The following is a 23,151-nucleotide window of genomic DNA, read 5'->3' as shown; positions in this document are numbered from 1 at the left end:
TCAGACCCAGAGCTCGCGATGCTTCCCGCACCCTCCCTCCCCCCTCCCCCGCGGTGCGAAGTCTCGCGAGAGGGACGGGCGGTCCCGCGCATGCGCCGCGCCGTGGAGGTCGTTGGAGTCACCGGAGCCGCCGCGCCATGCTGTCCCGCCTCGCCCGTCCCGCCGCCGCCGCGGCCCTCCGCCGGGGCCTCGCCACCACCGCCCAGGTACGCCCCGCCGCCAGCCTCCTCGCTGGCCCGCCCCCGTGGCGGGGGCGGCGCAGGGCCCGCACCCCCTCGGGGCTGGGGCCGAGCCCAGGCCCTCCTCTGTGAGGGGGTCTCCGGCCCTCCCGTGCGCGGCGGAGAGGGGCTGTGGGCGTCTGTAGCCGCCGGGTGTCACCGCCTCGGTCGGGGGGAGCGGGCGGTGCAGTGCTGCGAGGGAGAGGAGGAGCACAGCTCGTGGGGGTCTCGGTTCGCGGGGCGCTGGGGTTGATGCCGTGTCGCTGCCTGGTGAAACATCCGTGCTGCTGGGCATCGCTCGGGGCCGGAGCCTTTCTCCGGACGGGTGTACACTGACTGGCAAATCTACTGGTTCTAGATGAACTTCTCTGTCTGATGGTATGTCATGGATGATGAGCAGTTCTGCTTGCTGCTTCCTTTCTCTGCTGAAATATGCCCCTGCTTTCAAAATGTATTAAGAATTAAAGCTGGCGGTTGGGGGTTTAACAGTAATCTGTAATGTGCTGAAATCCATTGTACGTGACTCTTGATACCGGGAGAGGACTGCTACTACGTGGTAGGTGGGTAGAGACCGACCTCTTTCTTCTAACATAAATGGGGCCCAGTGGCATATGACAAAATGATTATCATAGCTATAAAGATACGGTTTATGAGAGAGGTTCGTGTAATTATTTTGATAGGTATTAACTTTATTAGCAATGAGATTTTGACCTCATTGGTATCAGCTCATTCATAAACACGGGGCGTAGCAGTGACTAATGCTAGACTTTGCTTCCTCTTGGAGAGTTTTATGCTAAATTACATTCGTTACAGTAGCAAGAAAACTGAGCCAGGCTTAGGCTGATCGAGCTTCTGGGTAGATTATTTCTTGTCATAGAATAATAATTAAGCTGTTCATGCAGGGACTTGAAGCTATTATGGCTTTATCTGGTAAGACAGTGTGATAAAGAACGTCCTTATCAGCAGTAATTGTATTACTGTGTTACCTCATACATCTCTGCAGTAGCCTGTGGTTCTCCATCACTTTGGCAGAACATTGCATTTTAAGATTGTTCTGGACTTTTAAAGTAGCTTTCCTCTCATCTAGGGGCACTTTCTCTACAAAGAGGAGCGCAGGCATTTTCGAGAGAAATAGCCTTCTTCTAGAGAGCACGTTAGAGTAAAATTGGTTCACCAGGGCAACAAAGCAGAGTTGATTTTACTTGCTTCTCAGCCATACTTGATCAAAGCTGGAAATTATAATCACTTTATGTTCTCAGGCCTCAGTCTTGAGGCAGCTGCAGGTACTATTTTGAATCTATTTCAGGCATACACGTTTTTTTCCACATATATACAATGATTATTACGTTTATTGTAGTTCATTAAATGTATTGATTTGACAAACGGGAAGGCATGCTTTTTTGATACTGGCAAGGAAAACTAGAAAAACTGCATAATAGATTTTGCCTTAAGTCAGACCTAGGTCCACAGGGTAGCAGGCATTAGCCTGAGGCAGGCGTTTCCGTCTGAAGAAAGATGATCCTTCCGGTTTCTTTGCCTAGCTGTGCTTCTCTTTTGAGCTTCAGATCGCAAAAGAATGTTTTCCTCTAACTTGTCCTACCAATAAACCTCAAGGATCTTTGGGAGACTGTTGTGATGATCGCTTTCTGTGGGCTTAGGCAATCAAGTTTGCATAGTGCTTGATAAAAAAATTGAGAAATAGAACTAAAAGTAAAGAAAGTGTGGTGAAATCCCCAAGGTCACTACTGCAGTAACTACCAGAACATCTCTTCAATGTGTTTGTCGTCTTTTTTCCTCAGAACAATGCCAAGGTAGCAGTGCTGGGGGCCTCGGGAGGCATCGGCCAGCCTCTCTCCCTTCTCCTGAAGAACAGCCCGCTGGTGAGCAGGCTCAGCCTTTACGATATCGCTCACACTCCAGGCGTTGCAGCTGACCTCAGCCACATCGAGACAAGAGGGAATGTTAAAGGTACCGCTGGAAACGATCTGTGTTCTGAAGGGCTCCTCTCGGGTGTCTCTGACACTTGGAGATGTCTGTTGCTGTGCTCGTGAAGGGGAATCTTCACATGATCCTGAAGCCTAATATCAATTTAATAGCTTTTTCTCAAGCAGTGCATGACTAATTAAGGTTTAGCTGATTAGATCGATATGCATGGAGATGAGAGTGGTCTGTGGCTGCACTGTTGAAGGGGAATTTGTAATAACTGGCAGGAAACATTCAGTAAAATCTTGGAAAAAAAGCTTGAGCATTGAATTTAAAAGTTTGACTACAAATAGACTTAACACTCCCTGGGTGTCTACATTAATTCTGCATGCATCTTTTCTGAAGGGACAGCTATCACGTTCTGATGAAATTAAACTTAGTCTGCTGATCTTCATTTTCTTTGAAGATCACCAAGAGGTTACATTTCACTTGAATGTGGTTTTCTGTAATTCTTTGGGGGCACTGATTGTAGTGCCCAGCTGGTGTCTGTGGAGAGTAAATATACATAACAGGAGGAACCGAGGGTTTTCAAAACAGATGAATGTGAGGTCCACACCGCTCTTGTTCTGTGAGTTTTGAAACAAGGATACAACATCAAATAGAGTCCGTCCATAATTGTGTTGCTTTGCTTTTCAGCATAAGTCTGAATTGAAGGCTAAATTAAAAAAGGAATTGGGTGCCTGTAGGTGTAATTTTGTACTTGAAAGTGTCAGATATTTAATAACTGGCAAAAACATAATGCCGGAATGTCTTCTGTTTCAGGCTTCCTGGGACCCGAGCAGTTGCCAGAATGTCTGAAGGGGTGTAATGTTGTAGTTATTCCTGCGGGAGTCCCTAGAAAACCAGGTACGTTCTCTTTGTTAAAAAGCCCCAGGGCTTCATTGAAGTGTATCTCTGTAGGACTGTTATTCAAATAGAGCTGTATCTGGTGCTTTATGGTAGTGTTGGCTTGGGATGTAAGTGGTCTGTTAATGACACTGACCTAGAGCTTGTTGTAGTATCAGGCAACTCATTTAGCCTCTGTCTTAGATCGTCCCTCCTGAAATGGGCAGAATTGATTTCTGGAGTTCCTATGTAGGGGTGAGGTGCAAAGACTTTTAATGCAAGTGATCCTGAATCTCCCTTAGTGTTTTTTTGCCCAGGGCAATGCTCCAGTAAAAAAACTGGTTCTTTGTTTCATTTCTCAGCAGAATAGAAAGAATCAATTTGTTTTGCATTAATTGTATGATAACTTCTCAGGGCATCTCTGAACGAATGCTGTTAAGCCTTCCTAGAATGTCTCTGACCTACTCCATTTCTACTCTGTTTTTCAGTATCCTATTGGGAATGTAACAAAATTCTAGACTTTAATGCCTAGCTCTTCCTAATTCTTCGTTTTTCGTGGTTAAAGTAGTTGCTGCAACAGAAACAAGAGGTGGCATTTAACGCAGCTAGCAATATTTTGCACAGAGCAGTTGGCATTCAAACTGTAGCTGCGGAGGTGACTGCAGAGGGGGAGGAGAATTCATCTTGGGAGCAGTTACGCTGAGCACCACTGGTATACTGGTGTGGGTCAGCATGGTCGCACCGTACTTCAAGCTGCCTAGGTGAAATACATCCTGCCAATTGACAGCTGGTTGCTCCTGAAAAGGGCCGATCTATCTGAAAGGGCAGTAATCTTTTATTAGCAAGAGGAGTTACCTTTGGAGCCAATTCATTACTGCAGCTGGAGAGTTTTCTCTTGATATATGAAACCAGAAGCTGATATATCTCTGTCTAGAGCAGAATATTGTTTTTTCATTGGGTTGCTTGCCCATTAATGAGTAGACTATGGGTAACTTAAAATACTGTACTGGATGTGTTTTAGGTATGACCCGTGATGACCTGTTCAACACCAATGCTAGCATTGTTGCTACTTTGACATCTGCCTGTGCAAAGCACTGTCCGGAAGCCATGATCTGTATTATTTCTAACCCGGTAAGCATTTTCTGGAGACCTTGAAAATGTAGAGGAAAAAAAATCCAGACTGAGAATACTAGAGCAATCTGAGTTCCTATGATTTTTGATCAGTGTCTTTAAGGTCTGCAGTGTATTTGCAGAAAAGAACTAAAAGCCTGGTTCTACTAAGCCATTTTTCTTGGCTATATTTAAATCAGAGGAAACTTGGATGTAAAAGTGCTTAAGACCTCAATGTCTGTATGACTATGGCGTATTAGCTGGCGTGTTAGCTGGAATAGAAGTCTTAGCTCACTAAGGGAGGAGCCTTTGCAATGTGAATGAACAAATTTGTTGTCTTAATGGTTATTTAAAATGGGTGATTTTTATTCCAGCCTGACTGTAAATTGCTCTTCAGTTTAGGAATTAAAGTAATTGGCTACAGTTTTGATACAGACTTGTATCAACTTAGGAAGCCAGCTTCCTAAGTGGGAAGTATACTTTGGGCTGTTTACTGGCCTGTTCAGTTCATGCATTGGCTTCATTATTATACTGGTTTTAATGAATGCTTGCCTATTCTTGCTTATAGGTAAATTCAACCATCCCGATAACTTCAGAAGTCTTCAAGAAGCATGGTGTGTATAATCCAAACAGAATCTTTGGCGTTACAACGCTGGACATTGTCAGAGCGAACACGTTTGTGGCTGAACTAAAGGTAGGTCATAGTAACAGATGCTGGGGGAGGGACACTGCCTGCTTTGCTCATCAGATCTATCAAAAATGCTTTTAAAATCACTGCCGAGAGCTAAAGGAGCTCAGATTTCTGTGGAGCTAGAGCCGAAGGCAACATTCCCTGTTTCCATTCTCTAGAGGAGCCTGAGGATAGGGTTTCCTGCAAAATGTGGTTCAAGAGACTTTGACCTTTCCTTTTCATAGCTGTCCCCTGTGAGTGAGCTACATGTTCGCCTTAATTCTGTTGGCATTTTCAACCCTGCTGGTGCAACCGGAGGAGAGGGTTGAATTGTAGTATGTATTTGCAAGTCAAACTCTGTGCTGCGTGTCACAGGATATTCTGCAAAGTATCAGGAGGTGTAACAGGTTCCTGCTCTTAATAGCCCTGGTGGAGTTTGTACTTTTGCTGCTGTTTATCTGAACTTGCATTAATAATATCATGTAACTGTCTAAAGTTAGTAGAGTAACCTGGAGTTCAACTCTGTAGATCTGGCTTTGTGAGATCTGGGAGTATAGCTGCCTCCGAAACTCCTGCCCTGTGTAGCACTGGGTTATAGATGTGTCCAAATACTCAGGGCAGAAAATGAAATACGGTGTTTTTAAATGTTTTTCTTGTCCATATGCTTCAGAAGCTGGAAAGTTTCATGTTTCCCTTAGGGTTTAGATCCAGCTCGAGTAAGTGTTCCGGTTATTGGTGGCCATGCCGGGAAGACTATCATCCCTCTGATCTCTCAGGTAAGTCACAGTAACTGCCATGTGTGGCGTTGCACTGTATGGTATTCCTCATCAAAACGTTAGAGTTGATGTAAAGTGCCTTTGTGATGGCATGCAAGGTGCTAAAATACAGCAGAGACAGTCTTCCCTGCTCTTATGGCTGCTTGAATTCTGAGATGAGGTACAAGGTACTGGAAGGCAACGAGCTAAATCTAAACTCCTCTGGGTGGTTTAAATAGTTCCAGCCTTTCTCCTGCAAAGGAGTTTGGGAATAAGACCTGAGGTGTGATGTGGGCATTCAAATGTCTTGGCACTGTTTGTTTTGGTTTTTATTTTTTGTGACAGGTATTTCATGATATGAATACCTTGCTTCTGCAAGAAAATGAAATTGATTTTGCCATGGTGGACTAGAAACACCACCTCAATATGCAGCATTGAAATGACGAGGCATAGCTCAAGCTGTGCGGGGAGGCCTGCTTCCGTAATGACTGGTAGTCAGGGAGAGGCTCCCTTTGGGCACCTAAGCCAGAATGAAATGCAGTTCTACAGCAGGCTGCAGCTTCATGAGGAGATGGCTAGGATATGGCCAAGGAGCAATCTGTGAGAAAGGGGAAAAAGCTTTCCTCTAAGTGGGGAGTAAAGTATCCTTCACAGAAGGATGTTCTTAGGGAGTAAGAGCAAGGGCTTTAGAGCAGCTGAATGCTGAGAGGGTGCTTTCGTTAGTCAATCGGGACAGTGGCAGCTGCACTTAACGTACTTGCATAGCTGTATCTGAAGGTTCAGTAACTTCCTAAACGCTGCTGGCAGACTGGATCCTTCATAAGGCTCTTGACTTCCATAATGCCACAGTGACCCAAATACTTACAAGGTGGCTTTTTGAAATTCCTAAGGCCTGTTACATGCTTGGAGGGCATCTGTCTAGTGCAAAGGACTACACAGTAGCGAGTAACCATGGCAAGCCCTGGTTTTGCTGTCAAGTTGCAGTTTGTCCTTGAGCACTCTGGGCATGGCTAGGTTCCTGTTACAGTCTATGCAATAACCAGCAGCCTTGGTGAACGCTTGCAGCTGGTCAGTGTGTCACAATCTGTGAGCTGGGGTAACTGATTTTCCCAGTTGAGAACTGTTGGTAGCAACTGTAATGGTACAAAAAGCGTCGTGTGGGTGGCCTTATGCTGAATCTGGAGGCGTCCTGGTATTTGATAGTACCTTCTTTTTTCCAATCTAGTGCACACCAAAAGTGGACTTTCCTCAGGATCAACTGGAAAAGCTTACAGGGAGAATTCAAGAAGCTGGCACTGAAGTTGTCAAAGCTAAAGCAGGAGCAGGTTGGTTCTTGGAAGCTGTAGTCAAGTAATTCTTGTTGGCCAGCTGAATGGATGCAGTCCTCTTCAGTTTAATCTTATTTACAACTGTGATGCAGAATTACGAACTGCTGATTAGAAATCTAGCTGCTCTGCCATGTCAGTGACTGCCTGAACTGTGGTACTAGAAGCAGCTCAGTATGTAGGTAAGACTAAACATTAACTGATCCCACGCCATGGATGGCTTTAAAAAGGATCTTCTCTGTCAAATTAAGCTGTTTCTTCTATAAATTTGGTCAACGAAATAGCATGTAGCTGGCCAAAAGCTGTGAGTTATCCAACTAGCTGTGAGCTTGAAGTCAATGACACTGCAGCTCTGTAAACATATCAGTATGGAAGCCTTTGATGCTAAAGAAAGTATCAAATTTCAATGTGGTCTGTTCTAAAAGTGATTTAACTTTTACAGGATCTGCCACCTTGTCTATGGCCTATGCTGGCGCTCGATTTGTGTTCTCTCTGGTGGATGCAATGAATGGAAAGGAAGGGGTTATTGAATGTGCCTTTGTTCGATCGGAAGAGACAGAGAGCCCGTACTTCTCTACACCTCTGCTACTGGGAGTATGTACTTTAAATGCTGAGGCTTATGAACAGCAGCTACTGATTTAGTCTTGTGGTTTTTACTCGGTGATTTCAATTTAGTCTAATGCTAGGTATTGCCACAGTTAACAGCTGAGCGTACCTTAAGAGTTCTTGAATATTTGGGTATTGTACATATACCTCATGCTTGACAGGGATTGCTGCTGCTTTCATCTGCTCCGAGACTGCGGGTCGCTGAGTAACTAGAGATTCAGATTTGTCTTAAGAGGTCACGCTTGCCTCAAGTCAGTGCTTGTTTATGAAGGGCTTTCATATGATTAACCAGAGTCAGCAATCCTGTCTCCTCGGCTTGATCTGCTACAAGCAAATCCCTCAAACTGAGGCACATGGGGAACTGCAGCATGGACTAGGATTAATAGATTGCTTTCAGGACCTCTACTGAACTCTGAACGAAGTGTTCCTTTTGTCACCCTTACCCTGTGGGTGGAGTGAAAAACAAGGATGCTGCAGCCCTGTCGTGGCTGCTGGGATGCAAAGGATGGTGTATGCTGTCTTAGGTGCTAGCTGGCAAGGGAATGGAAGTAGAGGGGTATTAAGGGGGGAGGGTTTGGATGTAGGCATGAGATCTTGAAAATGTAGGAGTGCAACTCTGAAGCTGTTTCACATTGCAAGCCTGTGGCAAGCGAAGGGCATACACCAGAGAAGAGAGATTATATTGCTAGACGGTGGGTTTGAAGGTAGGAAGAGGCATGAAGGAACAGTTGGTATTAGCATCCTCTTGAAGGGCTGATGGGCTAGCTTCAAATGTCACATTTGTGAACAGTGAATGAGAAGTTTGTGAAGGATGTAGAAGTTGCTACAGATAATAAGAGGCTTCCAAGCCTTGCCAGGAAGCACAGGGTTGGCAAACCAGAGATGACAGAGGTCCCAGGCTGGGTCTCCATCTCAGCTGGATAATACTTAATCAGAGCTGTTAAGTTACTCTCTAGGTCATTGAATGAATGGTTAATCCTTAAATCCTCTTTCCCTCAGAAAAATGGAATTGAGAAGAACCTAGGTATTGGCAAGATCTCCCCCTTTGAAGAGAAGATGATTGCTGAGGCCATGTCTGAGCTGAAGGCTTCTATTAAGAAAGGAGAGGAGTTTGCGAAGAACTTCAAGTGAAGAGTTGATGATGGAGAGAAATTAACAACTTCCTTAATTTATTAAGGCATCATGTCACTTTACGACTTCTGATTCAAAGCTCATGCCTTGATTGAAGTCTGTCTGTATTAGCTTAATGATTGTTGCCAGCGCAGAGTCTAATCATCAATAAAATGGCCTCATTTTTTCAGTGTACCATCTGGAATTGTCCTGATGTGCTTGTCTTTTGAAGGTAGAAGCTGGAGGTCTCTGAAAGGTTATCAGTTTCTGTAGTGATGAAGGAGTCTCTTAAAGTGGGTGAACTGATTGCTCTCAACTTTGCTGCTGCTTGGGTTTTGGCTTGGGCTACTTGTTCGGTGCAGTGGCTAGGAAACCACGCGTGATCAAATAAGATCAAGATGGGGTGAGGAGGCTTGCAAAAGGGGGATAACTGAGTGAAGTGATCCAGGAAGTGTTTTTTCAGGAGGTGGCGTTACCTCTGTTTGTTACCTTGTGTTGCCTTAATCTCTTACGTAATTGGATTTTAAAAGACTTAGTAAAAGAGCACAGTGGTTGAAACGTCAGTCCTGCTCTAAGAAAATAATTAAAATGCTGAGAGTGACTTCTTTCTAGGTAGGAACAAAAGCCTTGATTTAGCATCTACATAAATTTCTTTTACATTCATCCTCTTGTGACTATAAAAATAAATGTCTGCAAGAAAACGGTGATGACGAGTTCTGTTGCTGACTTCTTTGAAGGTAAGCTTTAATGAAGGAAGCTATTAATTCGCTCTTCCTCCGTGCTCTGTGGGCTGCTTACCCTATTGCTTTGAATTGCTTTAATCCACGTAGGTTGAATTCTAAGTTGAACAGACTTTATTTTGATTAGATGAAGGAAACGCCAAAGCCCAGCGCCTCTGGAGGAATTGAGGGGGGTGTTGGTTTGAGCGAGAGAACCTAGTGTAGAAGCTTCTCTTAAGGAAGAGACCTAAAGGTGGTAGATGCTGTTTGGTCACTGGCTGTTCTCCCCCCACTGCTTGTATTCTAACTCTCTTCTGAGCTATTTTATTTTAATCTAGTTCGTTCCGGACTGGATCACACAGTTGTGACACTGAAGATGTCTTGAGAATAAAGTGCTTGGCTCTTTCCCTGCCCTGTGGAACATGTAGGCAGAGAGAGGACAGCAAGCACAGTTCTTGTCACTCCTCTCTGCAGAAATTCAATGTATTAAAGCTCAGTTTCTTTACAGAAATAGTAGTGAAGCGTCGGCAGTCATTACTCAGCAGGCTTGGAACAAAGTAATTATTAGGTGGTATTAATAGAATTAAAGGTTAAAGAATTAAAGATCACGTTGGAGCAGGGCAGGGGAGGATGTTGGAACTGGAGGACACTGAGAGGAGGAGTGACTGGCCAGGCCTAGTAAATAATAAACGGAAAGCGTGTGGCAGACTGTGATGAAGCGGGTTGCTGGATGTAGGGGTCCTGCAGGCCTGTTAGCAATTTTGTGTCCAGAAATAGGCAGTGCAGGTTATTTAAAAACAGGGTGTGTATCCATCTGCCAGAGCTAGTGGTCTGCACCCCCGGCGTGGGTGCCCCGGTGGTCCAGGGGAACAACGACATGAAGCCGCCGAGCTAACGGCTGCAGGGAAAGCCTTGCCTTGCAACCAGGAGGGAAATAACATAGGCTGGTTCTAGTCCTGCTATTTTAAATACAGCAGATAGAGCAGATTTCTGAGGGCTGGAGATTTTTAGAACTTGGTGTTCATAGTGTGGCTTAGGTTATTCTATCTTTTTCTTGTGTCAGCAGTCCAAGTCCAGCGAAGTCTGGGGGAATTGCGTGGACAAGCAGAAAGCTTGGCTTATACCAGTAGGGACTCGGGGACAGGATGGGTGAGTGGAGCTGAGGTGGAGGAGGATTACTTCCCAGCACCTGCTGACTCGTAGGTTCTTCAGGCTCTCCTTCAAATCCCCTTAACGATAACACTGGCCATTCCCTTTCTGCACTGTTTGGTTTTTGGGTTTGGTTTCCCAATCCCATGCCTCATCCTTGGAGTTGCAGCCGTTCCCTGTGCCTGGAAATCTGCTCTCCTTTTGGGAAGGGAAATGAGACACCATTCTTGCAGCTTTCTGCAGTGAAGGCAGAGACCAGGAGGACACTGGATGAAGGTGAGAAATGAACTTGTGTTGGTGTTCTCCGCTTGGTCAAAAGCGCTGTGCCCCTGGCCGAACACTGCTGTGGTGGATAACTTAATCGCTATGAAGACTGAAGGTGGTTTGCAGAGGTAAGTGTGGACATCCCACCCCTTCTCTTCTCTCTGAACAGATTCCCCAGAGGAGGAAAGGAACTGGGGCGTACCCCTCCTTGGGAGAAGTAGGAATTAGCCGGGGGTACCTCGATAAGCCAACGCTTTGCCCTGGAAGTTGTTTCCTGGTGCTGAGACACACGACCTTCATCCTCTCTCCTGTAAGCTGTTGTGGTGTGGCTGCCTTGCTGAGTCATGGTGCTAGGTCCGGTGCCGGCAGCCTTTGGTTTTATCTCTTGTGGAGGTGAGTAACCAGGCTGCTGTGGCTGGGTCTGGAGGAGATGGAAAACCTGCCCTGCTCAGAGCTCTTGGGCTTCATCCTGTTTACTGAGTAGACTTTTGTCTTGATGGTCTTTAAGCATCTGACATCTTCCATTGCAGCATCATTTATGTGCACGGAGCTGCCGCCTCCTCAGGCAGCCCAGCTCGTGCTGGAGCCCAGATGTCAAGATACAGAGGAGATGCATATTAAGAGTAATAAATAAAGATACTCCAGATGGCCATATGTCAGGTCACTTGATCCCACCTGCCACTCCTGTGCTGCTGGGGCACACGATAAAGTGCAGGAGAGGATAGAACAAGGAGAAAAGCAAATGGTGAACGTTATGGCTCAAGTCTTTCATCCTGATCGACCTCAGTGCCCCAGGGGGGCTTCAGGTGGGGCGACTGCAGGAGCAGGGTGCAGGCTGGCAGCCCCGTGTCCCTCATTCCTGGGAAAACTCTTTTTCCCTTCCTGGCTCTGTTTAAGTGCTTCGGGGCGGGGGTACAGACCTGCCACCTACTCACCCCGGGAGGGCTCCGGGTGGCAGGAGCTGGGAGGTGGCAGCAGCAGCTTGCCTTGGGGTAGGGCTGGTACCCCCCGCAGCAGGTGCGGCCAAGCCTGGGGACAATCACTGGCATTTTGGTGATATTTAGGAGGAGAAGCAGGGGAAACAACAACAGGAAGACAGTTGGGTGCAGCCTCTGCCTTGCCAAAGCTGGCTGCCTTCCCAGCTCTGGGAAAGGAGCAAAACGGGAGGGGCTGGAGGTACCTTGCAAAGATGCTGGTGTGCCTCTGTCACTGCTGCTCAGCCTCTGTTTACTGGGGCTGGCGATTCATGGCAGGCTTTGTGTGGCTGATCCCCTTTTGGAGGCTTCGTGCTTTGCTCAGCAGGTGTAGTGAGTTTCTCGCCGGCTGGCAGAGCGAGCTCCCACTTGGCTTCACCGGGACAGATCCGGCATCCTGCTGCCTGTGGCCGTGCAGAGCTCACCCGGCGTACCAGAGCGGTGCTCTCGGGCAGGGTCGGCCCCAGCAGAGGTGTAAAGGTAGGGGTGAAGGAGCCTGGGCCGGGCTCTGTGCTGCATGCAGAGCATCCTCTGCCCAGGGAGATGGCAGGGGAATAGGGAAAGGAGAGGGGGAAATGCACCCCGGGTGGGGGTGAGGGCAGATCTCCCCTGCAGCCAGCTCAGCTTCCCCCTTCCCTTGCAGGGCGATGGTGGGAGGCTTTAATGTGAGCAGGAGGATCGGAAACCATCTGATCTGTGGTTCCAGCATTGCAGAGGCCTCTCCTCTCCCCTCGCTCCCCGGCTCTCCTGCTGGCCACAGGCAGTGTTAAATCACCACCTTTGCATTCGCTGCTCTTGATTTACTAAAATGCCCGTGAGCTCTTGCTTCCCTCCCGGGTGCCTCAAAGCAGATCTGGAGCATGGCGCCGAGACAGGAGGGTTTGTTTGCATTTACAGGGAAACCTGTTAATAAAGGAGACCAAAGGGACTGCTCTTTTCCTGGCTGCGGGAACAGATGGCTGGATAACGCAGAGCAATTAATATGCAGGGACTCCTGCCGGGGCGGGGATTTGATTGCCTGTTAGGAGAGGTTAGTGCGCTTGAGCTGAGCTCTGCTACCGCTCTGCCCGTCCCTGGCACCTGCTGCCTGTGGGGGTCCTTGGGGACCCTGGGACAGATCGGATGGTGTCACAGAGCAGGTTGTGGGAGCTGGTCATGGGGAAACATGCCGCGGGGGACTTATGGCCAGCAGCGGGTCTCTGCTTTTTCCGTGCTGGGTGATGCCCTGGGAGGGCTGCCCTTCGGGTTTGAAAAAGCAAAGGCTGGCTCTGGTGACAAACGACTGCTCAGAGGTCCTCTCAGGCTGGAAGGGGTCTGGTGGATCATTTTTTCCTCCCATATTAATTTCTCCTCTGAGTCAGGAGGTGCCAAAGGAAAGTGGCAAACGGCAGTTCCTGAATGAGCTGAGGGATGCGGGTGCCAGGACCTGGGGGTCTCCTCGCCGTGGCACGCTGTGGGTGCAGAACGTTTCCCACGGCTTCTAAGAGTGGCCAGACAAATCCATGGGGAAGAAAAATCCCTGCCGAGGGCTGGGAGGCTTAGGGAGCCCCGAGGGGCTTAGGGGCCGAGCAGGAGAAGACCCAGCAAACCCACCCAGCACTGAGCAGGGCCATGGGGTCGAGCCCAAATCGGTGTGAGCCTCCAGCTGCTGGGCCATGATCAAATAGCCCAAGGTCACGCCGGCACACACAGGACTGTTCAGATGCCTGATCCCCATCGCACCCCCGGCTCTTGTGGGAGACCGGTGCCCCCCAGCCCCTTCCCCTTCATGCCTTTGCTTTGCTCCCCCAATTTGCTGGCGTTTCCTTCCTCCCCGCTTCCTCGCTGGCTCAGGCGGGGTTGCTGAGCATCAAGAAAGTCAGTGCCGGGCTTTGATCAGGGGCTATTGCCTGTGCCGCACCAACAGCACGCTCCCCACGTAGCCGAGCCGCTCCCAGCCGCCCTTTCTTCTGTGTCAGGAGGCGGCTGGTGGAGATGTCGAACCTCAGTACGAATCCTTGCAATTAGGCCTGTTCTGCTGCCTGCCTCGTTTGATCTCCTTTAATTATTTATCGCCTTTTTTTTTTCTCCTTCCCGAATCCTCAGTTTCTTTCTAGTGATTATTTTCTTCCTCTCCCCCAGCCGCGGCTGGCTCTGCCTGTTTGCTTGCAATTACCATCCCTTCTCCTGGTCCTTCCATCTCTCCCCTTTTGTTCTCCACCAGATCATCCCTTCATGCCGCTCTCCCGTCTGCACCCCGCAGCTCTCTGCCTGCCTGGCAGCTTTTTCTTGCTGCTTTTCTCCATTTTTCTCACCTGGATGGCTATTGCCTTTCTCCATCCTGTTCCAGGCATCGTTTTGGCTATGTTGACCACCGGTGCCAGCTCTCTGACGGGGATCCTGCACCCTGGCCTGGGCTGTACTAGATCTCCCATTGCTATCCTCCCAGGCTGTTGTCCAAAGCCCGACGTGGCCCCGCTGCAAAGCCCTGGCTCCCAGCAGCGCCCAGCCAAGCCTGGGGAGCCCCGTGGGGCTGCTGCCCCCCCATGCCAGGGTCTCCCCGTGCTGCTTTTGCTGCTGCAGGGGGGACCCAACCACATCCCCCCCATCCTCTTTGTTTCCCAGGGCCTGATGCATTATTCAGCGCTGCGGACGCTGTGGGTGTTGGAAAGATAATGGTGGTGCAAAGGGATTGCCCTGGGGGTGCTGGATTTTCCCCGTCATGGGCTGTTTTCTCCCTCCAGCATTAAACCAGAAGAGGCCCCAACCATGCAGGAGGCTTCTCCTAGGAGGTGGCATCTGGTCTTGTCCCAGGAGGACATGGCAGGGACGAATGCAGGAGCAGGGGGAGGCAGTGGCAGCCCTGGGGATGCTCCAGGGGCTGCACGGCAGCTCCCACGCCCAGCCCCAGTGCTTGGCCAGAGTTTAATATAGTCAGCCCAATGCATGGCTAAGCCCCTTGTTTATGTAGTCCCTACAATAACAGCCTAGAGAGGCTGCAGCCTGCGCTCGGCCCCTCTCCCACCCCAAACGACCCTCTCCCAGCTCCTGGGGCTGTTTTAGGCAGGGACAGGCTGCCTTGGAGCTGGGGGGAGAGCAGCTTGTGGCATCTGAGTGTGTGCATATGTGTGCGTGCGCATGTGTGCACGCTCAGGCAGCCCTGCCACGGCAGGACACAGACATCCCGCACCCCATGGGTGGCTGCAGGCGGTGCGTGGCTGGTGCTGGCACGGAGCAGCTCTCTGGGAAGTCTCCGTGTCCCCAGGGCACCGGCTGCTGGTGGGTGTCCCCGCTCGCCCAATGCTTCTGTGGCTGCAGAACCCCCCGCCCTCGGCCAGGCTCCCACCCGTGGCTTTGATCCACCCGTGGCTCCCAGCCACTCGCTCCCCTCCGGGCAGGCTGCTTGGTTCAGGGGTGGTGATGCTGGGGAGGTGCAGGGGCTCTGGGCATCTGGGGTGAGCTATACCCCAATCCCACCCCCCCTGTGTTTAGGGGGGTCTGGCCCAGCCCCTGCGCAGGCAGCAGATGGGGAGTTTGGCTACCCTTGTAACGCCGCCCGTTTAACTACGGGAGAGGGTGATGGATAAGAATGCGGGGGACAGGTTTGGCAGGGCAGCCGGTAGGAAACAACCCCAAATGGGTGTTTATTCCTCGTGGAAAGAGGATGCTCGTCCCCTCCACCCCGTTTGCAGCTGGGCTGTGTCCCTCCCTGGCTGGACCCGTCCCCATGGCCTGCTGCCACCTTGACCCATGGGACCCCCTGTCCCTGTGCACAGGGATGGGAAGGAAGGTGAGGGATGGGAAGGAAGGTGTGGGATGGCAGCTCTGGCCGTCGTGAGTGATTTTGGGCTGGTGACGGTGAAGCGGTGCTGCTGGGAGTGGTTCGGTCCCTGGTCTGATCCTCCCCAGAGCATCTCAGGGAGCAGAGCATCACCCAGCTGCCACCCGCAAGGACATCTGCACCCAAACGGGTCTTTCCAGCCTGGGCTGCCCGCAAAAGCCCCCCCTTAGACACCAGCTCTGGATCCCCATCCCTGTCCCTCCCTAAATCCCCCCTCCCAGGCCAAACCCACCGTAGAGTGACACCTGGGTGCCTTTGTTAGCTCTCTGCTTGGAAATGAGCAGCCAAATTAAGGAGGGAGCTGTAGCCACAGCGGGTGCACTGCCTGTGCAGTGCAGGGGAAACTGAGGCATGGGGGGGGGGGAGGCAGGAACTGGGGGACCAGGTGTCCCCAGTTGGGTGCGTATGGTGTCCCTGCCTGGGGCCCTGGCAGAGCAGCTGGGATGGTTTCAGGGTGGTTTGGGCAGCCCAACCCTCGCCGTGACCACCGTGGGTGGTTTCAGGGTGGTTTGGGTAGCCCAACCCTCGCCGTGACCACCGTGGGTGGTTTCAGGGTGGTTTGGGTAGCCCAACCCTCGCCGTGACCACCGTGGGTGGTTTCGGGGTGTTTTGGGCAGCCCAACCCTCGCCGTGACCACCGTGGGTGGTTTTGGGGTGCTTTGGGTAGCCCAACCCTCGCCGTGACCACCGTGGGTGGTTTTGGGGTGCTTTGGGTAGCCCAACCCTCGCCGTGACCACCGTGGGTGGTTTTGGGGTGCTTTGGGTAGCCCAACCCTCGCCGTGACCACCGTGGGTGGTTTTGGGGTGCATGGGTAGCCCAACCCTCGTCATGACCACCGTGGGTGGTTTTGGGGTGCATGGGTAGCCCATCCCTTGCCATGACCACCGTGGGTGGTTTTGGGGTGCATGGGTAGCCCATCCCTTGCCATGACCATGGTGGGTGGCTGGGGGGTGCTTTGGGTAACCTGTCCCCGACCAGGACAGCACGGCTTGGTGTGGGGTGCTTTTGGGGGGGCTGAGGGTGGCCCCGAGCATCGCAGGGCCGGTTCAGCGCTGCCGCAGCGGCTTTCTCTCTTTCTGGTCCTTTTGGGGATTTTTCAGTGCACCTTCCCTTTCCGCAGTCACCTGCCGCCCGGCTGCATCCCGGTTGAGCTCTCCTCCTCGGGCCGGATCCTGCCACGCTGCTGCTCAGTGCCAGGCTAACTGGGACCAGAGCTGGTGGCACTGGTTATACTGGGAGTTTCCCCTCACAGATTCACGAGCTCCCGGCCCACAAGGAGGGCGAGTGCTGGGCATGGCCAGAGGAAATGTGAATTAATTATGGGCTCGTTAACACCGACTTATCACCTGTGCAGCAGCACTGGGCAATGTTTCGGTGGGGACCTGGCATGTCCCGCATCACCCCAGCCCCCCCGGCCAGCCCAGGGGGTGGGGGTGCCCCAGGTGGTCCCGGGCAGCGCTGGTAAATCAGCCGGGAACGGGGAGGGGGTGGGCAGGGCTGGGCTGGCACTGGGGGCGAGGTGGGGCATCGTGGAGAGGAGGTAAGGTACGGGACGGGGTACGGGGTGGGATATGGGATGGGATGGGATATAGGATGGGATATAGGACGGGATGGGCTATGTGTTGGGACGGGGTACAGGGTGGGATACAGGGTGGGATGGGATGGGATACGGGGTGGGGTAGGGGATGGGGGATTTTCTGGCAATTGCATCCCTCTGGAGTGAGCAGCTTGGCCAGAGCAGGGGCCTCGGTAGCCGGTGTTTGGCTCTGTACCCCAAGGTGAAGCTTTGGGGACTGGGGGACTGGGTTTGGCGCTGTACCCCAAGGTGAAGCTTTGGCTGTTGGGGGCTTGGGGGCTTGGGGGTGCAGGTGGATGTTGAGATGGGGGGGGCACCGGGGAGAGTGACGAGGTGCTGTGGGATGGGGGCGGAGGGCTGTATGATAAGATGGGGGTGCAGGTGGCTGGCGGGGGGGCTGCGGGGGGGCTGCGGGAGCACGGGGCTCTGTGCCGGGGGGCTCCAGGGCTGCGGGCGGCTCCGCGGGCGCCGGCGCGCCCTCCGCCCGGCAGGCGGCGCTGTGCGGTGCCGGCGGCGCGCTGGCGCGGCGGGCGGCTCTGTGTCGCGGAGCTGTCCAGCACTTCAGGAGGGGCCGCGCTCGCCGCGCCGGGAGCCGCGCCGGGAGGGGCCGGGCCGAGCGGGGCCGAGCGGGGCCGAGCGGGGCCGAGCGGGGCCGAGCGGGGCCGGGCCCAGCGGAGCCCAGCGGGGCCCAGCGGGCAGCGGCCGGCGGCGGCGGCTCCGGGCCGGGCCGGGCCCGGCGGGGCGGCGGGGCGAGGTGAGGCGCGGCGCGGCCGGGCCGGGCCTGGCTGGCGGGCCGGCACCGGGCGGGAGGGGCCGGGCAGGGCCCGGGGTGTGGGGGAGAGGGAGTCTGGGGGGGCGGTGGGACCCCACCGGACACGCCGGGCGGGGGCGGGGGGACACTGAGAGGTGTAGGGGCTGGGGACACCCGAGGGACAGGGGCGGGGGGCTGTGATGCTCCCTGGGGAAAGGGGGCTGAGGACCCCAAAGGGATGGGGATGGGGGGGTTATGCTGCTCCTCAGGGGGCAGGGAATTGGGGTCCCCCCCCAAAGGGATGCAGACGGCAGGGCTGAGCGCATTCGTGGGTGCTGGGTGCGGTTGGGGATGGGGTGATGGGTGGTGAGGGCATCCCCTGGGTTTGATGCTCCTGGGGGTGCGGACGGGGTGAGGAGCCTGGAGGTGAGATGCTTTTTGGGGCACAGGGGGCCCCTCCGGGGACGTGGATGTGTCGGGTGCTCCCCGGTGCAGGGGGGCTGGCTGGGGGGCACCCCATGTCCCTCTCCCCCGTGCTGTGGGGAGAGGGGATGGGGGCAGCGAGCCACCCCTTTTCGGCTCCCACCGCAGGGCTGGGAAGGACGGGACAGGGGTGAGCCCCCAGCAGATGCTGGCACCTTGTGGGGTGCGGGTGGGAGACGAGGCCGAGATAACGGCCCTGAAGCCCCTCTCTCTGCTGTGCCGACCCCCAGGCCGTGCCGGGGAGGGGGGCTCTGCGATCCGGGTTTGGCTGGTGAGATTTCAAACCCTGCGGGTGTTGCGCGGGGGAAGGAGAGGGGCAAGGCTTGGCAGCCGGGGGAGCTTGAGCGGCGGCTCGCTGGCTTGCCTTTCGGGAGCGTTTTGTGCTTCTCCTTCCCAGGTTTGGGAGGTTTGTCTCCAGGGCTGTGCCATGTAGGGGGCTGGTGGCGAGGGGTCAGGCCATGGCTGGGGGGGAGCAGGTGGATCTCAGGGGGTGCGGGTTCATTCCTCCCCTCTGGAGCAGAGATTTCAGACTGTGGATGTTTCTTGGCTTGCCCGTGCTCCTGCTGCTGCAGGGGGGGTCACTTGGGCGCTGCCAGAGTTTGGGGGTGTCTCCGGTGGATGGCAAATGCCGAGGACCATCTCATGGGGTGCAGGCGCTTGTGCCCCGGCTGGTCTCCTGCCCTGGCACGTGGGTTCATCTGTGGCAGGAACACGGGCACTCCCCAACAGGGGGGATTTTGGGGACAGGAGCGCGTGGTGCTTGTGTCCAAGCACACAACATCCTCTCGCCGTCCCCCTCTGCCAGCGCGGCATCACGCGATGCCACCCCTGCGTCCCGCCTGCCTCCCCCTGCCCCAGGGACTCATTCTGGCAACACAGGCAGGGAGAGGCGGGGGCCTTCGGAGCCAGAAGTTGGGCAGCTTTTAGGGGAACCTTTGGTCCTTGGTCGCCACTGAGGATGGGGAGCAGGGGCTTTGCCAGGCAGGCGGAGGGGCGCAGGGCTCTTGGTTGGTTTTGTCCCTAGTGCCGAGGAAATGGTGCTTTCCTGCCCGGGCAAAGGGTCTCCTGCCCCAGGGGCCAGATCCTGCTGTGGGTGGATGCGTGGCAGCGGGTCCCGGGGGCTGCTGGGGGGGGAGCAGAGGGTGCCCACCCCACGTCTCTGGACAGGGGGTGCCTGCAGGGTGCAGGTCACCCCACGGATTTAGTCCTGGCTGCTGGGGGTCTGCTGGCTGTGGGAGTCCCCGATCCCAAAAGCCCTTCCTCCTCCTCCTCCTCCTCCTCCCTGTCTCCTAGCTCCCGTTTTCCCTGGCCAGGTGGCCCGTGGCTTATATAATGTGCTCAAACCCCGGAATAGCTCCTCCCGTTACACAACCGCCCAGCCAGCCACGGGGGGGGCAAGGGGAGGGGGATTCCCAGCTGGACACTCCCCCTGCACCAGCCATGCCCCCCCTGTATGTGCAGTGCTCGGCCCTGGGGGTCATTTGCTGGGATTGTGTCCCCATCAGGGAACGTGACCCCGTTGTGACAGTCATCCCCCCTTGCTCCTCCGTGTGCTCAAAAATTGCTTTTATTATTATTATTTCCCCGCCCAAGAAGTGGTGCTGGGCCATGGGGCTGCCTGTGCCTCCTCCTGACTCCTCACCCAGCAAAGCAAATGACCCCAAGGATGCAAAACCTGGGGGGCTGGCTGTTCCCCTCCTCCGTCCTCACCCAGAGATGCCGTTATTTAAACGTGTCCGGGTTGGCGAAGGTCTGCCAGGGCAGCGACTGCCCAAGCCCTGCCCACCGGGGCTGCCCTTGGGTCTGTTGGCCACCACCAAGGAGCAGCTGGTGGCCGTGGTGGCCCCAGGGAGTTGGGGAGAACGTGGCCGGGGGATGCGGGGTTGGGGGGTCCCGTAGAGGTACCCGTTGCCTGGACCTGCTGCCTCTCCGCTCAGCACGGGGGGGTTGGCTGCCGTCACTTGGACGTTGGATGTTTCTCCTCCTTTCTCTTGGCCCTAGCTCGGCAATGGGATCGCTGCAGGCGTCCCGGGGTCCCCTGGGGATGGTCCCCATCATGGTGTGACCCCCTTCCCATCAGGTCTCCTCCAGCCAGAGCTGGGAGCGGGGCTTGCTCGGCCTCCCCTGGCAGCCCAAGGGGTTCAGGCTGGGGGGGCTTCGGCCACGGCCTTTTGGGGACAGGAGTGAAGCCCGGCTCCTCACCCTCCATCGGGCCCTTTTCTCCAGAGCATCTCCCAGGGGAGCTGATGGTTCTCCACTGCCCGCACCCCTGTGCGGTGCCCGTCCGGCGGGGTGGACCGGTCCCCACCCCTGGCTCCCCCATCCCTACATCCCCAAGCTGGGAAGGAGCCCGGTTGCTTAGCAACTGTTTAGCTTCTCCACCAGCCTCCTCATCTATTTAAAAAAAAATATATATATGCACAGACGTAGGTATGCACAAGCAGCAGCGAACCCTCGCCCAGCTCACGACCCCCCCAGCCAGCATCCGTATATTCTTTATTAATTGCTTTAAAGTCTGCGAGGCGTCAAATTTTGGTCAGGCAGCTAGAGCAAAGGATGCTCCAGGCTTGGGGTAGGGAAAATACGGATGGAGGGGCTGGGACGGGTGTAACCAACCCCTTCCTGCTGCCCCTTCCCGCAGGCAGGATCCCTGCCGGCTCGGGGCTGGGAGGCAGTGCTAACGAGGCCCAGACCGGCTACACTTTTAAAGCCAATTTTGCCTTTTTTTTTCTCCTTCTTGGAGGTCTGACTCACGGTTTTTGGCACTCAGGGGCTGGTGAAAAGCAGCTCCGGAGAAGGTCAGCCCAATTAACGGCAGCAACCGCGGACTTTTCCTCCTTGTAATTCTGGCCAGGTGTTTAGAGGAGGCCAGCTGCCTTGCTGTGATGTTCTGGCATTTTTTGTGTAGCGAAAAAAAAGCCCCTCTCCCAGCCGTCCCCACGGCACGGGCAGGGAGCAGGCTGGGACGGGGCTGTAAACACTTCGGGGACAGGGTTATGATTTCAGTAGGTGGTGGTGTGCCCTGATGAGACCCCGGCGGGCAGGGGAACCGCGGGGGGCCCCCCCTCTCACCCTCCCCGGTGGGGCTGGAGGGTCCTGGCCCTTGGCCGGATTGTCCCCTGCTTCTTGGGACTGAGCTCTGGCACGCTTGGTGCACGAGTGGTCCAGGGAGCCGTTGTCCCGGGCTCGCCTCCTGCATCCTGTGCCCGCATCCCCGGCAAGCGGGTGCTCGCCATCGCCCTGGCTGGTGCAGCTGGATGTGGTGAGAATTAATCGAGCACCGGCCGGAGGCGGCTTTAATTAGCGCCGAGGCAGGGGGGGAGGATGCCCAGGCACCGCTGCCGCCTTTCCCCGCTGACGGGGAGATGCTGGGAGAGCATCCAGGCACCAGCAGCCCCCCGCTGCCATCCCCGCTTCCGCCGGGAAAGCGGCTTCATCCGCATTACGGCACGGCAGGGCCCTGCGGCGGCAGCGGGCAGGAGTGACGGGCAGCTGCCTCCAGCACAGCCCCATACCTGGGGTGCTGCGGGTACGGCCGGGGAGCCGAGCGGCACCCGCGGGGGGATTTGAGCAGAGTCAGCTGGGAAGGGGTTTATTTCTGGGCTGGAAAATAAAAGGGCAAAAGCAGTTTGGTGAAATAACACTTTTTTTTCCTTATTTTCCTTGTTTTAATCTTTCCCTTCGGGCAGGAGCTCCCAAACCCCTGAGCTTCCCTTCAAAGCCCAGGCTGGGACAGGGGGATGGCCACGTCCCGGGGCCACCCCACCAGGTGCCCGGGGGTCCCAGCCTGCAGGGAGGGAGCTCGGTTCAAAGCTCGGCTGGAAACAAGCAGCCCCAAAGCCCGGCAGGATGGCGAGGCTGGTCCTTGCACCCCAAGCTGGTGGGGCCTGTCCTGGCTGTGTGTCGGGGGCTCAGCACGGTGTGTCTGTCCTTCTGTCTGTCCTGGCCTCCATCGGCCTGACAACGCCGCACCCTGGGTGTGATTCAGCACGGCTGGGAAGGGAGGGAGACCCAGTGTGCCAGGCTGGTCCCTGTGCTTGGGGCAGAGCGTGGGGTGGGGATGGGGATGGGGATGGAGGGTGGGGATGGGGATGGAGGGTGGGGATTGGGAAGGGGGATGAGGAGGAGGATGGGGATGGAGGATGGAGATGGAGGATGGGGATGAGGATGGAGAAGGAGGATGGAGATGGAACATGGGGATGAGGATGGAGGATGGAGAAGGAGGATGGAGAAGGAGGATGGAGATGGAACATGGAGATGAGGATGGAGGATGGAGAAGGAGGATGGAGGATGGGAATGAGGAGGAGGATGGAGATGGAAGATGGGGATGAGGATGGAGGATGGGAATGAGGAGGAGGATGGAGATGGAAGAATGGGGATGAGGATGGAGGATGGAGAACAGGGATGAGGATGCAGATGGAGATGGAGGATGGGGATACATATGAAAGATGGATATGGAGGTTGGGGATGTGAATGAAGATGGAGATGGAGGATGAGGATGGAGGATGGGGATGGGGCAGCTCTGAACATTTCCAAAAGCTCTAATCCAGGCAGCAGAAAGTGCCTGTGAGCTGAAAAGCTGTTTTGACCACCCCAAGCCCCAAGGTGGCACGTGGAGCGCCAGCGGGGGGGATCAGGATCCCAAAATGCATGGCTGAATGGCTCTGCAAAACGGGAAGAGACGGATTTGCTCAGGAGTTTCCCCAGCAGGAGAGGAACCCCTCATGCCTTGGTGCTGGGGAGTTTGAGGCCTCCTGGGTGGCACTTCAGGGATTAGGGTGGTGGGGACGGATGCCAGCGGCTGGGCACGGC

At 54.4% G+C, this 23,151-nt stretch overlaps 1 protein-coding gene across 1 annotated transcript; it reads left to right on the top strand.

The window, feature by feature from the left end:
• The first annotated feature begins 68 nt into the window (after positions 1-68).
• Positions 69-8,802, top strand: MDH2 (malate dehydrogenase 2). The gene is made up of 9 exons (XM_072882189.1): positions 69-206; positions 2,018-2,186; positions 2,964-3,047; positions 4,048-4,157; positions 4,705-4,830; positions 5,505-5,582; positions 6,787-6,886; positions 7,329-7,480; positions 8,492-8,802. The coding sequence occupies exons 1-9, from the start codon at positions 138-140 to the stop codon at positions 8,621-8,623; spliced, it is 1,020 nt and encodes a 339-aa protein (XP_072738290.1). The 5' UTR covers positions 69-137; the 3' UTR covers positions 8,624-8,802.
• The last annotated feature ends 14,349 nt before the right edge of the window (positions 8,803-23,151 follow it).

This window comes from Ciconia boyciana, chromosome 17, assembly GCF_034638445.1.
Source record: "Ciconia boyciana chromosome 17, ASM3463844v1, whole genome shotgun sequence".
NCBI lineage: Eukaryota > Metazoa > Chordata > Aves > Ciconiiformes > Ciconiidae > Ciconia > Ciconia boyciana.
The sequence above is the reverse complement of the archived record's forward strand: the minus strand, read 5'-3'. Positions and strand labels throughout refer to the sequence as shown.

Bases quoted from the DNA above. Each gene is read 5' to 3' on its own strand.
- MDH2 (XM_072882189.1), top strand. From the start codon at position 138: ATGCTGTCCCGCCTCGCCCGTCCCGCCGCCGCCGCGGCCCTCCGCCGG. The intron at 3,048-4,047 runs GTACGTTCTCTT...GATGTGTTTTAG, and splicing joins GGGAGTCCCTAGAAAACCAG to GTATGACCCGTGATGACCTG. The intron at 4,831-5,504 runs GTAGGTCATAGT...TGTTTCCCTTAG, and splicing joins CGTTTGTGGCTGAACTAAAG to GGTTTAGATCCAGCTCGAGT.